The sequence below is a fragment of the Callospermophilus lateralis genome, assembly GCF_048772815.1.
Source record: "Callospermophilus lateralis isolate mCalLat2 chromosome 5 unlocalized genomic scaffold, mCalLat2.hap1 SUPER_5_unloc_2, whole genome shotgun sequence".
Taxonomy (NCBI): domain Eukaryota; kingdom Metazoa; phylum Chordata; class Mammalia; order Rodentia; family Sciuridae; genus Callospermophilus; species Callospermophilus lateralis.
Genome location: NW_027510148.1, coordinates 1,767,413 through 1,780,715, shown reverse-complemented (window position 1 = coordinate 1,780,715; position 13,303 = coordinate 1,767,413). Strand labels below are relative to the sequence as shown.

The following is a 13,303-nucleotide window of genomic DNA, read 5'->3' as shown; positions in this document are numbered from 1 at the left end:
GTAATATAGCTGAGAGCAATAAAAAATCATGAAGCTAAGAAACAGACATGATCTAGATCCAAAGGGAAAATGTGAAATTCTGAGCTGAGATTGCCTCATGGCCTTCTTCAGACAGAGGCTTCTGGTGCTGGTGATTGTGTGACTCAATGATATTTTTATTTATGTGTTTCCAAAGAAACAAACTTGACTGAGCTCAGCATTTGAAGGACAGTTTATAATCAGGCCACAGCCTGCCTGAGGAAAGGCAGGGCAAACAGGGTCAGTTCCTTAGAGGACAGTGCAGGCAGGGGTGTACTGTGGCATGAGTCTCTGTGGCAGAGTCCTGTGGGCTTTGAATTTTCTTACTTGCTGGCAGAGTATGGCCTTGACATCAGGAAAAGGTGATTGATCTGGACACTTCCACCTGCTGAAAAGCTAACTCAAATATACCATATACCTCAACATAAAATGCAAAACTCTACAGCCTCATCAAGAACACAGAAAGTCTAGACCGCTGGGCTTGGCAGTTTTCACATACGAGATCCAAGCTTGCTCCAACAAAGGTGAATGTGATAGAATGAACCTTTATAAAATGAAGGACTTCTGGAGTCATCAGTATTCAAAGGCCATGGAGGAAAGCATGCCACAGACTGAGGGAAATATTTGTAAAAACACTACATATGTCGGGGCTGGGGTTGTAGCTCAGTGGTAGAGCACTTGCTTCACACGTGTGAGGCACTGGGTTCGACCCTCAGCACCACATAAAAATACATAAATAAAAATAAAGATATTATGTCCATCTATAGCTAAAAAATATTCCCCCCCCCCCAAAAAAAAAAAAAAACACTACATATGTAGCCAGGCACAGTGGTGCATACCCATAACCCCAGCAACTCAGGAGGCTGGGGCAGGAAGTTTACAGTTCAAAGTCAGTCTCAGCAACTTAGCAAGATCCTGTCTCACAATAAAAAAGAGCTGGGGCTGTAACAGTTTTCAGCCCTGGAATCTTTTTCCAGAACCAAAAGATGATAGATACATAGATAATGAACTTGTTTTCAAAATATACTAAAACTCCTAAAAGGAAACAAGAAAAAAAAGAAAAAAAATTTAAAATGGACAAAAGATCTGAAAAACACTTCAGCTCAGAAGATACATGGACGGTAAACAAGCATGTGAGGAGGTGCCAGTCACCATCTTCCTTAGAGAAATGAAATCTAAACCATCTGTGCGACCACCACTACACACCTGACAGAAGGAGCCTAAAACATGAGCAGAATGGTGTGTCCTTCCCATGCACAGCACAAAGGGTGCTCTGTCCTTGCTAGTGCAAATGCAAAGCTAGAGAGCCATTCTGATGGTGCTTTGGCAGTTTCTTGCAGACACACATGTTCTTCATGTGGTCCACTTCTGACTATTTACCCAACTGATTTCTAAACTTAGAGCCACACAAAATCTTCATAAGAATATGGCTTCATTCATTCACCACAAACTGAAAGCAACCAAGACACTGTTTAAGAGGTGGATGGATAAAGTGTGGCTCCCCCACAGCGGAGTATCATCTAGAGGGACAAAGAAACCAGGGCAAGGGTGTTTGCCAAATGCATGTTGCCAAGTGAAAGAAGCTGGTCTCACAAGGGTCCCTCCTGCACAATTCCAGCTATGAAACCGGCTTTAAAAGCAAAGATTTAAACCAGAGACAGTGAAAGGTCAAAGGTTGCCCAGGCAGTAAGAACTCAGGTGGAGAAGTGAGCCACAGCGTGTAGAGGTCCTGTGGTGCAGGACAGAGGGAGGATCGTCACTGTGGAGACCTGACAATTCTGCCTCCACTGTGGAAGTGAGCTCGGTATCAACAACATCAAGTCCTGGGGTGGGAGGCGCCCTTGGTGAAAGGCCAGGAGAGCAGCATTCCCCCTCAGGCGTTCCTCTCCAAAGCTACAGAATGGTCCTGAGAAACCAGCATGCAAGCCCTGCTGAGGGACAAAGGCCTGTACAGTACTCAGCCAGGTCAGGGGAAGCACGCTGCACCTGTTCCTTATCATATAGTGGTTTCTGACAGCTGCTCTTCATGTAGTGGAAATTCTCTCTCTCCATTATTTGAAACCAGGGTAACTCGTCATCTTGGAGTCTAAATTTAATATTTAAAATTGTAAATACTTACTCCTAATTCGGAGTTTCTCTGATGATAAAATATTATACATATAGGTTTCTATCCCTCACTCCAGGAATTCCAATCCCTGTTAAAAAACCATTTGCAAGCAAGGCTAACATAACCTACAAAGTGTAGGTTGTAGATGGAGAAATGTTTGTCTTTGGTCACACACACTAGGCAAAGCCCCATGCCTGGAAGCACTTCACTGTTTGCTAACAGAACATGCCTCTCAAGAAAACCTACAAAATGTGCTGGTTTATCTCATTTTGAATGCATGCCCACAAAAGACAAAAGAACAGGCAACAGTATCAAAAAGAGATTTCTGCTTGCAAAGAACCTTCAATTTTTGCCCTGTTCGGTGGTGCACGCCTATTATCCCAGAACTCAGGAAGCTGAGGCAGGAAGATTGTGAATTCAAAGTCAGCCTGAGAAATTCAGCAAGACACTTAGCAACTCAGTGAGACCCTGTCTCTAAATAAAATATATAAGAGGGTTGGGGACATAGCTCAGTGGTTAGTGCACCCCTGGGTTCAATCATCAGTTAAAAAAAAAAAAAAAAAAAAAACATCAATTTTCCAGCTCAGGCTATATTTTACCTTCTCCCCTTTGTTCAGTGTGCGCCCCATGCCCTGGCTCTACCTCTCACTGGGCTCAACTGGTGGCTAATTCTTACACTGCTACAAGAAACAGGAGCAGTCAGGAGCTCCATGAATTACCTTCATGGGCCCAAGAACTGTTCTGCATCTCTCTGGCTCACTATCTGTCAGCCTGTCGGGCGTTACAATGGAAATTTCCTGGTTGCCACTGGAATCCTCACCTCAGTCCTAATATTAGACCTTCTATTTGGCAATGAGAGAGTCTCCTTTTATTGAAACACTGCTTCAACTTACAGACACATTAAGCACATCTTTAACTTTAAAGGTTAAACAAAACCTTCCAGTTTCTCGTTTATCTATTTCCTTTCTAAGCCCCAGTGTCAGGTTTTAAAAGCAAAGTTTCTTATTTATGGCTGCAAAACAAATGATGCCAACACTAATGTCTTAAAATAACTGTGATATTTATTATTCACGAGTCTTCAATTTTTTACACTTGTATTCGTCCCTATTCAGTGTGCAGCCTGTTAAGGAGACTTGCTAGCATGCATGCTCTGAGCTCTGGCTTCAGATGAGAGGACCTCTCCACGCCGCAGGCTGGAGTGGCAGGTGTGGAACACCCTCCTCTCCTTGGCCTTTCATCATTCAGCAGTCTGGCCTGAGCTCCTTTGCCTCGCAGCTGGACCCCAAGAGAACAAAGTCAGTAGCCGCCAGCCTCAAGGAGCTGGTCCAGGCCTGACACCACATGACGTCTGCCACGTGCTACTGTGGAAAGCCGCTCATGTGGCCACACTGAACCAAGGGCATGATGGGGGAACATGCTGGCACAGGGCGGGAGGCCTAGCAGAGTCCCCAGATGAGTGACCATGCTGCCTTTCCTGGTCCCTCTGCCTGGATTATAAATGTGCATTCATCTTAGGGCTTAGTCCTAGTCCCTTACTTTGCCTTTCTTTAGTCTTCATTTTAATTCACTTCTCTTACCTATTTCTGCCCAGATAGAAGGGTACAGTCTGATGCCTTTCAGTCACGAGTATATGCTGGGGAGTTCCTGCTTTCCCTCCAGCCTGCCCTTCTTAACAGGGCTCATGCCGTGTCTAGCCATCTCTTCTGCTTCCTCAGGCGGCTGTTTATAACTTATCTCAGATATAATCTGTCCTAAGAGAACAGTCTACCTCCCATTCACGTCTGCTTCTCCTCCAGCTGTTCCCATCTGGAAAGTGTCCAGAAATGGTCTAAAAACACAGGGGGTGAGGCTAAAAACACAGGGGTTGCTCCTGCTCTGTTTTCACTCCCTCTACAAGTTCCACTCCAGTCCCTGTGGCCGGACCTCTAAAGCACAGGGAGGCTCCCAGAGCTTCCTGGCACTGATGCCTCGGCACAAGCCATCCTGCTGCCTCTGACTGACATCAGCTTGCTCACCTGCAGCTGGGATGCCCTCCCAGCAGATGGCACGCCTGGTAAGACCAGGTGCACATTACTGAACTTCCTCCAAGACACCCTGTGTTGTGTTCCAAGTCCTGCTCTTCCACTCTGCTATGGGTGCTCAGCCCTGCACTCTGCTCCCTCTCAGGTGGCACTGCTGCTTTCCTGTCTGGGGGCATGACAGGCTCACTCCAGCCTGAGGAAATGCAAACTTGGCCCTGGTGCTGGAGTCACCTCCTGGGTCTTCCTGTTCATCACGCAGATGCAGCCAGAACGTGGCTTCAGAACTGTCCCTGGACACCCTGCCTGAGGCCTCCCTCCTCCAGCTGTCTCCAAGGCGGTGTTTTATTCTATTGACAGCATGTAGGCTGCGTGGCTATTTTCTCCTCCGGATCCATTGTCACTGTCCCTCCCAGAGCAGGAGTGTGATTGGATGTTCAGCCAAGTGCCTGGAACAGAAGGGTGACCTTGTAACTGTGGATGGCAGGTGATGAGCTCTAACAGACACATGCACCAAGCAAAGGAACTGTTGTTGCTCCCTTGATGAAAGACAGTGACAGGGTAATAAAACTCTGTTGCATGTTGACAGCATCTTACCAAGGTTTGCAAGGGTGGGCAATTAGGATGAGACCCTCCCTCAGTGCACTGTACTCGATGGTTCTACACCCCACAGCCCATTCAGGGAAGAGCGGTTTCCCTCCTCCCTTTCCCCTCTAGGCATGGAAAACACAGCTTCCTCCAAACACATAGCTGTGAGAACGGCAAAGCCCTTCTCCATATCTGCATCAGCAGTGGTCAGCAGACCTTCCCTTGAGAAGTCCTGCTTCTGGGTGTCAGCCCTTCTGTACTCCTACATGACTCGCACACCAGGCAAACTAAATGTGGGGGACAAGCTGGTGATGAATCCTGCTGAAATTCTGACAGATGTTGGTGATGCTAAATCGTGGTTCAACACCCCCAGCTTTGTAAGGCTTAACATAAGCGGGAGTTCCCAAATTTACCTTTGTTATAAATTCTTTCCTAAACTTATATTTCCCAGCAGCAGCCTTCTCAGTGCCCCCTTCACCTCCTTGTTTCTGAGGGTGTAGATCAGGGGGTTCAGGAGGGGGGTGACGATGTTGTAGAAGAGGGTGAGGAACTTGCCCTGGTCCTGGGAGGAGCTGTGTCCTGGCTGCATGTACATGTAGATGATGTTCCCGTAAAACAGGGAGACCACGGTGAGGTGGGAGGCACAGGTGTTGAAGATTCTGTGTCTTCCTGAGGACGACTGGATTCTGAACACAGCCCTGACAATGTGGCCATAGGACACCAAGATGAAGACCAGGGGAGACAGCACGATGCCCACAGCCAGGATGAAGGCGATGCCCTCCACGGCAGCAGTGCTGATGCAGGCCAACCGGATCAGCGCGGGCATCTCACACAGGAAGTGGTCCACCTTGTTGTGCCCACATCGAGGTAGCCACAACGTCATTGGTGACATGATCAAAGAATTGGCCATCCCACAGCCCCAGGCCACCGACACCAAGCCCAGGCAGAGTTGTGGATGCATAATAGTCATATAGTGCAGGGGCTTGCAGACAGCCACAAACCTGTCATAGGCCATGACTGCCAGCAGCAGACACTCCACTCCACCCAGGCCCAGGAACAGGAAGAGCTGGACCACACAGCCCACATAGCTGATGGTCTTGTCGTGGCCACTCAGGTTGTAGAGCAGCTGGGGGATGGAGCTGGTGGTGAAGCTGAGGTCCAGGAAGGACAGGTGGGTGAGAAAGAAGTACATGGGCATGTGGAGCCGGGAGTCCAGCCGAGACACCAGGATGATGGTGCTATTGCCCACCAGGGTCAGCAGGTAGGCTACCAGGATGACCACAAAGAGGACCCTCTCCAGGTGGGGGCGGTCAGAGAAACCCAGGAGGATGAAGTGGCCCTGGGTGCTGCCATTGGTTCTATCCATCTCTACTACACCTGAGGAAAATGGAATTTGAAACAAAAAAAAAAAAAAGAAAGGAAAAGAAAAGAAAAAGTAATTCCCAGCCCCTCTGCACCCCTGTCACATATTAATAAAATCTGGAACTTCTGGTGAAAACGTGTCTGTCCATGTGCATCGCTTACTGGGTTAACACTAGAAATCAATAGTATTTATACATCGAGGGTAAAAAAGAATGTACTCAAAACAAAACGTAAAACCTAAATATCATTTAAAAAATAAACAGAAAGTTTGTGGGAATTAAAAATAAACCTATTCTTAAAGAGAAAATATATTTTTAAACACTATATTGTGAACATTTTGCTAAAAATGGATCAAAAATTTCCTATTTTTCCTCTAGATCTGAACCCCCTGAATCATGCTCCCCATGAACAAGCAGAGCTCCTCTGTCCTCTTCCTCAGCCCAGGAGGAAAGTGGAGACATGGTACCAGGGTGGGAGTTCCTCCTCTCTCTGTGAATGAGCCTTCTGAATGCGCCTGAGGCTGGGTGGACGCCGTGGCAACTTTCGTCATCACCAATCTTTAGGAGAGGTTGGCTCCTGCCAGATTTCTCAAAGAAAGGAAAAGAAGAAGGAAGGAAGGAGGAGAAAAGAAAGGAAGGAGAAAGGGAAGGAGGGAGGGAGGGAGGAGGAAATAAGGAAGGGAGGAGGGAGGAGAGAGGAATAAAGGTAGAAAGGGAGGGAGAGAGGAAGGAAGGAAGGAAGGTAGGAGGAGAGAAGGAAGGAAGAGAGGGAAGGAGGAAAAAGGAAGGAGAAAGGGAGGGAGAGAGGGAGGAGGAAGGAAGGAGGAAGGAATAAAGAAATAAAGAGAGGGAGGGATTCAGCTCCACATTTTGGCTTTTCCACATTATGGCCCTTCATCATCAAGAGTGATGTGAATTTTCCCGCCTGTCTGATTCCTCCAGGGTCTGTGATTTCAGTCACCCTGTAAGAGGCTGAGTCTGAGGATTTGGTGTCTAACCCAGGCTTATGATGGGATACCGAGACAGTTTTGGAAGACAGAGGTTACGGTCATTTCATCCTAGTTCTCTAGTACTTGTGTTCAGCTTGAGAACTTTGCATTTTAACTAATTAATGAAATGGTTACTGACTTCCCTATGGACCCAGAGGGAGGAATATTTTAGCCAGATTTGGGGGGTTTGGTGATCACTAAATGTTTATAAGCAGGTCTCAGACAGACGTTAATGAGATAAGCCTGTCCCTTTTCCACCTCCTATTAGAATGAAGAAGTGTGCCCTTGGCAGAGGGGACCTGACCCTCTTGTGCCTCTTTTCCTTCCATTGCTGCAGGTTTCTTGATTGTGGGACAAACTTCACTTCCATTTTCCCACTCTTTGTATCATTTGCTGAAACCACTGCTTCCTAAGACTCCATCTACTGTCCAGGTAGGAGGAGGTCAACTTCAGTCCATAAAACGCCACCTTGAAATCTCATAGAACTTAAGGTGCTATGATTGCTTCTTAAATTAATGATACCATTTTCAAATATTTGAAATTTAAAGGCTTATATAAACCAAAATTTTAGATCTCATGCCACCAGTACTAAGCAAGACACAGATCTTTTCACTGCACTAAGATCATAACCCTAGTGGGAGGTCACAAGGAGCTGGTGCTTCACCCTGGGGAGTTTCCCACTTCCCTGCATATCCATGGTGCACACCTCAGCTGACTGTGCCTGCCCGTGCGTTACCTGGACCACAGCCTGGATTTATGCTGAGTGTCCCCTCTGCTCTTCCCTCCTCCTCTAGTTCCCCCACTTCTTCCATTTCCCTATCATTATCCGTGACCTTCGGTCCTCTGCTGAATTACTACTCTCCCCCTACAACGTTCAACTGTTTCTCTTTGCTCACCTCCTGATGAATCCCCAGCTGCCTTTGCCTGCTTTCCAAGAACCCAGCCGTGTGCACGGGTTTGCTTCCAAACCATTCCCTCATCAATGGCCTATGTGTCTTCTGTCCCAACTTCTACTCTCCAGGGCTGAGAATTTTCCAAACTCTGTGGCCTGCATGTGGCCATTTGCAGCATGCAAGCCTGCCTGGCCCATCAGCCCTGGGCACACTCTTCACAATGTCCTTCAGATTCACCTCCTCTGTGCAGCTCCTAGGACTGCTCAGATTGCTTGCACTGACCCTGCTTTGGCAGCCTTGGTCTCCACCTGTCCCCTGGGCCTCCCTTATTCCTACACACCCTCTGTCCCTACACCTAGGCATTGATTTCCCCTGCTGCACACTATCTCTCATTCTGCCCTGAGGTTTTATTCTGTGGAGGTCGCTGAGCACAAGAGGATGTCTGGTTCTCCCTCCTGCACTGGAATCAGGCACCCACGTAGCAGATGTGCAGTAGGTAGTGCCAATAGGTGTGACCAGCACAGAGAAGGTGAGTGGCAGGAGCTCTGCCCACCCCCTCAGAACCTGGCTGTGAGGGCCATTTACTCCTCGCAGGAAACAGCACTGTTCCTAACCCTGCTCTAGAGCACAGTGACTCCGTGGGATCCTGGCGCCTGGTGCCCACCACATCAATGCCAATGCTGGCAGTGTGTTCACATCACTCCAACATTCAGTTCTCATACCTCACCCTTGGTCTTCCTCACATCTAGATTTCCTACCACAGCCTGTGTTGGGCTGAGGCTGATGACAGAGTGTTTTCTGTTTCCTGTCTGGGTTGGGTTTCTTCTTTCCCATCCTATCTCTACACACCAGTTTACTTCAAATTCAGATGAAAGTGTTCTCTGCTGGGTACTGCCCTTCATTAGCTTACTGCAGTTCAGTATCTTCTTTACCCTCTGGGCCATTGATATGAACGAATTTTGTCCATTCTCTTTTATATCGCTATGCATATCCTTGCCTATTATTTTATTTGAAGAGTAGCTCAAAGTGTATTTTCTATAGCCTATGTTCTTTGATTAACTAGCAGAAATAAATTCCAGACAGTTGGCTGTGCATGGTTTCCCTGCTGTGAGACTTTGAGTAGGTCTGTGTGTGGCACGCACTCTGCAGGTGTGCACGGGCATCACTCTATTAAATTCTCTAAGAACAGAGACCATGCCTCTCCTTCTTTGGCATTACCTGCACACTCTGGATGGTTCAAGGAGGTCGGTGGTCAGCATGCCAATGCACAGAAGAAGGAGTGAAGAATCAGCAGAGAGGTTAGGTACATACCCTGCTCACCATTCCTGGTGGCATGTCATGTTACCAAGGCAGCTGAGGTTGGCTGGTTGTGGAAGGAGGAAGAGGGGTGGTCTGACTCCAGCAAAGCCCTCTGCCCTGTGATTTCCAATGCCCATTTGTTTTCTCAATCTTTCTCCAGAATAGGCCCAGCCTGAGCTGGTGGGAATGACTGTCCTGTGCCACAAAGCAGCAGAGACACTAGGAGAGAAAGAAGAAGGGACCCTGGAGCTTCCCCTTGCCTACTGGACTCCAGCGAGCCTCAGTGGCCCTGAGGACAAGGGTTTTGTGAAGCTGACATCAGACAGGTAGTCTCCCCAGAGAGATCCTCAGAGACAGCGGGAAGAGGACCCAGAGTAACAGGGCTTGGTACTCCAGGGCATTCATATTCCCATGGGATCCCTGGGCTCAAGGGAGGGACAGAGGAGAAATTACAGGGAATCAGTCACATTTCTGTTTTGTTCAACCACGTTTTTCCTCTGGCCTGTGACAGAAAACAAGAAAACCAGAGTTGTATTTTTTTTCCTTGTCCTAATCAGCTTCTTTAAACCAAAAATGTGGAGTAATCCATAATTTTCATAATTTTTTTTTAATACCTGGAATTGAACTCAGGGGCACTAGATCACAGAGCCACACTCCCAGCCCTATTTTGTATTTTATTTAGAGACAGGGTCTCACTGAGGTGCTTAGAGCTTTGCTGTTGCTGAGGGTGGCTTTGAACTCTAATCCTCCTGTCTCAGCCTGCCCAGCTGCTAGATTTATAGGCATGTGCCACCACACCCAGCCTCCAGTGTTAATTTATTGTCACAAGCCTTGCAACCCACACCTGTGGGTAAAGATGTGAGAACAATGCTCCCTCATCTCCACTTTCTTATCATGCCCAGGGCAGAGGAAGGCTTCCCTGAGTCTTCCCATGGACTCACGTGGGCATCAGCAGGCATGTTCTCTGGGGAGCAGCATGAATTCTTGAGGCTAATTTCTTCCCGAAATGAAACAGCAAAGTCAGCCCACATCTGTAATTTAATTAACACAGAGATTCAGAAGTTCACTAGGAAATGTTACTTAAAAACTTATTTATGTAAGTATATTCCTAATTCATTAATACGAGTTTGTGGCAACAAAAAAATAAATAAGTAAATAAAGAGATTTGCCAGTGGGATTGCATCAATTTCATGAAAGTGGAATCATCAAATACATTTCTCAAATAAAACCAGGCAGAAAAATCAATCAAAATCTTCAATTTGGCCAGGCACTGTAGTCCTGCCTGTAATTCCAGCTACAAGGCTGAGTGACACAGGAGGATCACAAGTTCCAGGCCAGCTTCAGAAACTTAGCAAGACCATGTCTTACTATAAAAAAGGCTGGGGATGTGGCTCAGTGGTGGACCAACCCTGGGTTCAGTGCCCAGTACTGCATGCAACAAAAACTAACAAATCACCTTGCAATTCCTACGCTTCATAGCAAACAGAAGACCCTTGGCTGTCTTTTCCTGCTCAGTTCAACAGACAGGCTGCACCAGGAGAGACAGAGAACACAAGAAACAGAAAACATGCTAATTGCCTGACAGCAACTAGAGGAAGAAGCAGAGGGCTTAATGAGTCCCAGGGCTCCCAGTTCTGTCCCAGGAGATAGGGGGCAAGTTTGTGCTCTAAACTTGCTGAGCACATTCTCTCCAAAACAGGGATCTTGCTGCAGTTCCTTTGTGTAGGTCCCCAAACATCAACTGTCCATGCTCTGAGCACTGAGCTTCCCACACTGGATGTGACGGGAGCATTTAGTCATTTAGTCTTAGTGTCTGCAATGGCTCCCTCTTCTTCCCCTTGGTAGATCCCAGAGCAGAGTTCTAGAACACAACTTAGAAATACTGAAATTTATTCTTGTTTCTCTAATATTACAGCAAGAAGAATAGTAAATACGTCACATGGAAAAACTAAGATTGTATCAAAAAGAAAAGAAATACTGCTACAGACAGGAAATCAGCAGAATATACAAAAATGGAGAGTTGGATATTCCCAATAGAGGATTCAGTGCTTATAAATCACCAGAATAAAACATATAAGGCCACACAAATGTGGGTTGGGAATAAATTATTTCCTACTCTTTAGAGCAGAGAGAAGACATTTCAAGTTAATGATCATGCACAAACATATTTCAATACAATTATACCTTGAGAGTGTGAAATCTACAGAATAACTATTGCCTAACTTATCTACACCTCAGAAAAGTCACCCATCAGGTTGTATATCAGTCTAGACTGATATCTGTGTCTGCTGGGGTCAGCTCGGCCTGCTCCGCCCTGGTGGACCTCCTCCACGCCACAGGCACAGCCCCACCTCAGCTCCCAGACCTGCCCCCGCTGCTTGTTGGAACTGCAGCCCCTTAACTCATATCTTCTTCCCTCATATTTTCCATTTTTTCCAGAAACACAGAGTCTTTTAAAAAGTTTCCTAGAGAAGTTAAACTTTTATGACCTTAAAAATATTTATTTTAGCCTTTCTGTGAATGACATTTGGGTTAGCGACAATATTCTACTTTGAAATTTTCAATTTCAATTTGTTGGTGAGAAACTGAAAGCCATTGAACTTCTTCATTTTAGCCTCTGCAGAAGCTTATGGAGAAATTGCTTTCCTTGCATATTATGAATAGTAAACCATCTTCACCACCTTACCATGGTCTCAGAAAGCCCTTTAATGTGGTAATACCTGACTTTCAGATGTAAACACTGTCAACTGATCCTATTAGTGATTCCTTTCCTCTATTTTCTACTTTTTTTTAATATTTATTTTTTTAGGTGTAGATGGACCCAACACAATGCTTTATTTTTATGTGGTGCTGAGGATCGAACCCAGGTCCCACGCGTGCTAGGCGAGCGCTCTGCTGCTGAACCACAATCCCAGCCCCCAACTTTTAAGAGTATTGTTATTATTTAGTGTTCCATCTTCTGTATCAATTTTCTGTTTTTTTTTCCTCTTATTTTCATTTCTTTCTGATTATAAATTGCTTGTTGGACTATTTCCTCACTCTGATCATCGAGCCCTTCTGTTGAATTTCTTACCATATTTTTAATTAGCAGGAATATATTTTACTTTGATAACTGAATATCTCTGCACAGCATATTTTTATTTCAGCACATATCCTCTCTAATACAATTTGAAATTGGCTTCCTGAAGCCAGTTCTCCTTCCCACCCTCTGTGTGCATCTTTCCTTTCCCTTGCTTGGCTTTGCTGTTTGCTGTTGCTGTTTGGGGCCAGTTTTATGAGCACAAAGTGCCTCACACATCGCTGGCCCTTGCTTCCCTGCTCTCACATGCCAGGGAGCCTCCTTCAAAGTTGTGAGGAGCAGCAAGACCTTTTCACAGACAGCTACATGGTTCATGTCAAGTGTGGATTCCCCTTTGATTTTGAAAATTTAAGAATACTGCTGTCTGGGCTGTCCTACCTGAAGGCCTTAGTCAGCCATCTCCAGTCTGCTCTCCAGGGCTCTCAGCTTGGCTGTCCATAGAGCTGTCACACTGAGGGGTGAACCAGTCTCCAACTCAGGACCTCAGGACAGCACTCCTCTGCTGGTGACTCTGCACCATGGTCATGCCTGGGTCACATAGTGAAGAGACCTCCGACGAAAACTTCCAAGGAGAAGTGGAGGGCTTCCACAGCACACTGTAGCTCCTACGTCCACATTTCTTTATGCATTCTCCAAAATAAAAACAATGAAAATGAAAGCAATCAAAACCACTGGAATTTTATAATGGCAGAGAAACAATTTTTTTGTTTGTTTGTTTGTTTTAATTGGTTATACCTGACAGTAGGATGCATTAATGCACTTCAATGTATCATACATAGATGGGATATAATTTCTCATTTTTCTGAGTGTACATGTTGCAGAATCACATTGGTCCTACAGTCACATATATACATACAGTAATAATGTCTGTTTCATTCTACTATCTTTCCTATCACTACATCTCTCCCCTCCCCCTCCCTTCACTTCCCTCTAGCTAATCTAAGGTAACAC

The 13,303-nt window shown here is 46.1% G+C and overlaps 1 protein-coding gene and 1 pseudogene across 1 annotated transcript; both read right to left on the bottom strand.

Annotated features, from left to right (window-relative positions):
- Window positions 1-13,303, bottom strand: part of LOC143639848 (E3 ubiquitin-protein ligase TRIM58-like) — a 305,237-nt pseudogene that overhangs the window by 254,978 nt on the left and 36,956 nt on the right.
- On the bottom strand, window positions 3,901-6,097 carry LOC143639856 (olfactory receptor 2W3-like). The gene is made up of 2 exons (XM_077107890.1): window positions 5,184-6,097; window positions 3,901-3,931 (listed from the first exon to the last, which is right to left on the bottom strand). Exons 1-2 carry the CDS (start codon window positions 6,095-6,097, stop codon window positions 3,901-3,903), a joined length of 945 nt encoding a protein of 314 aa, XP_076964005.1.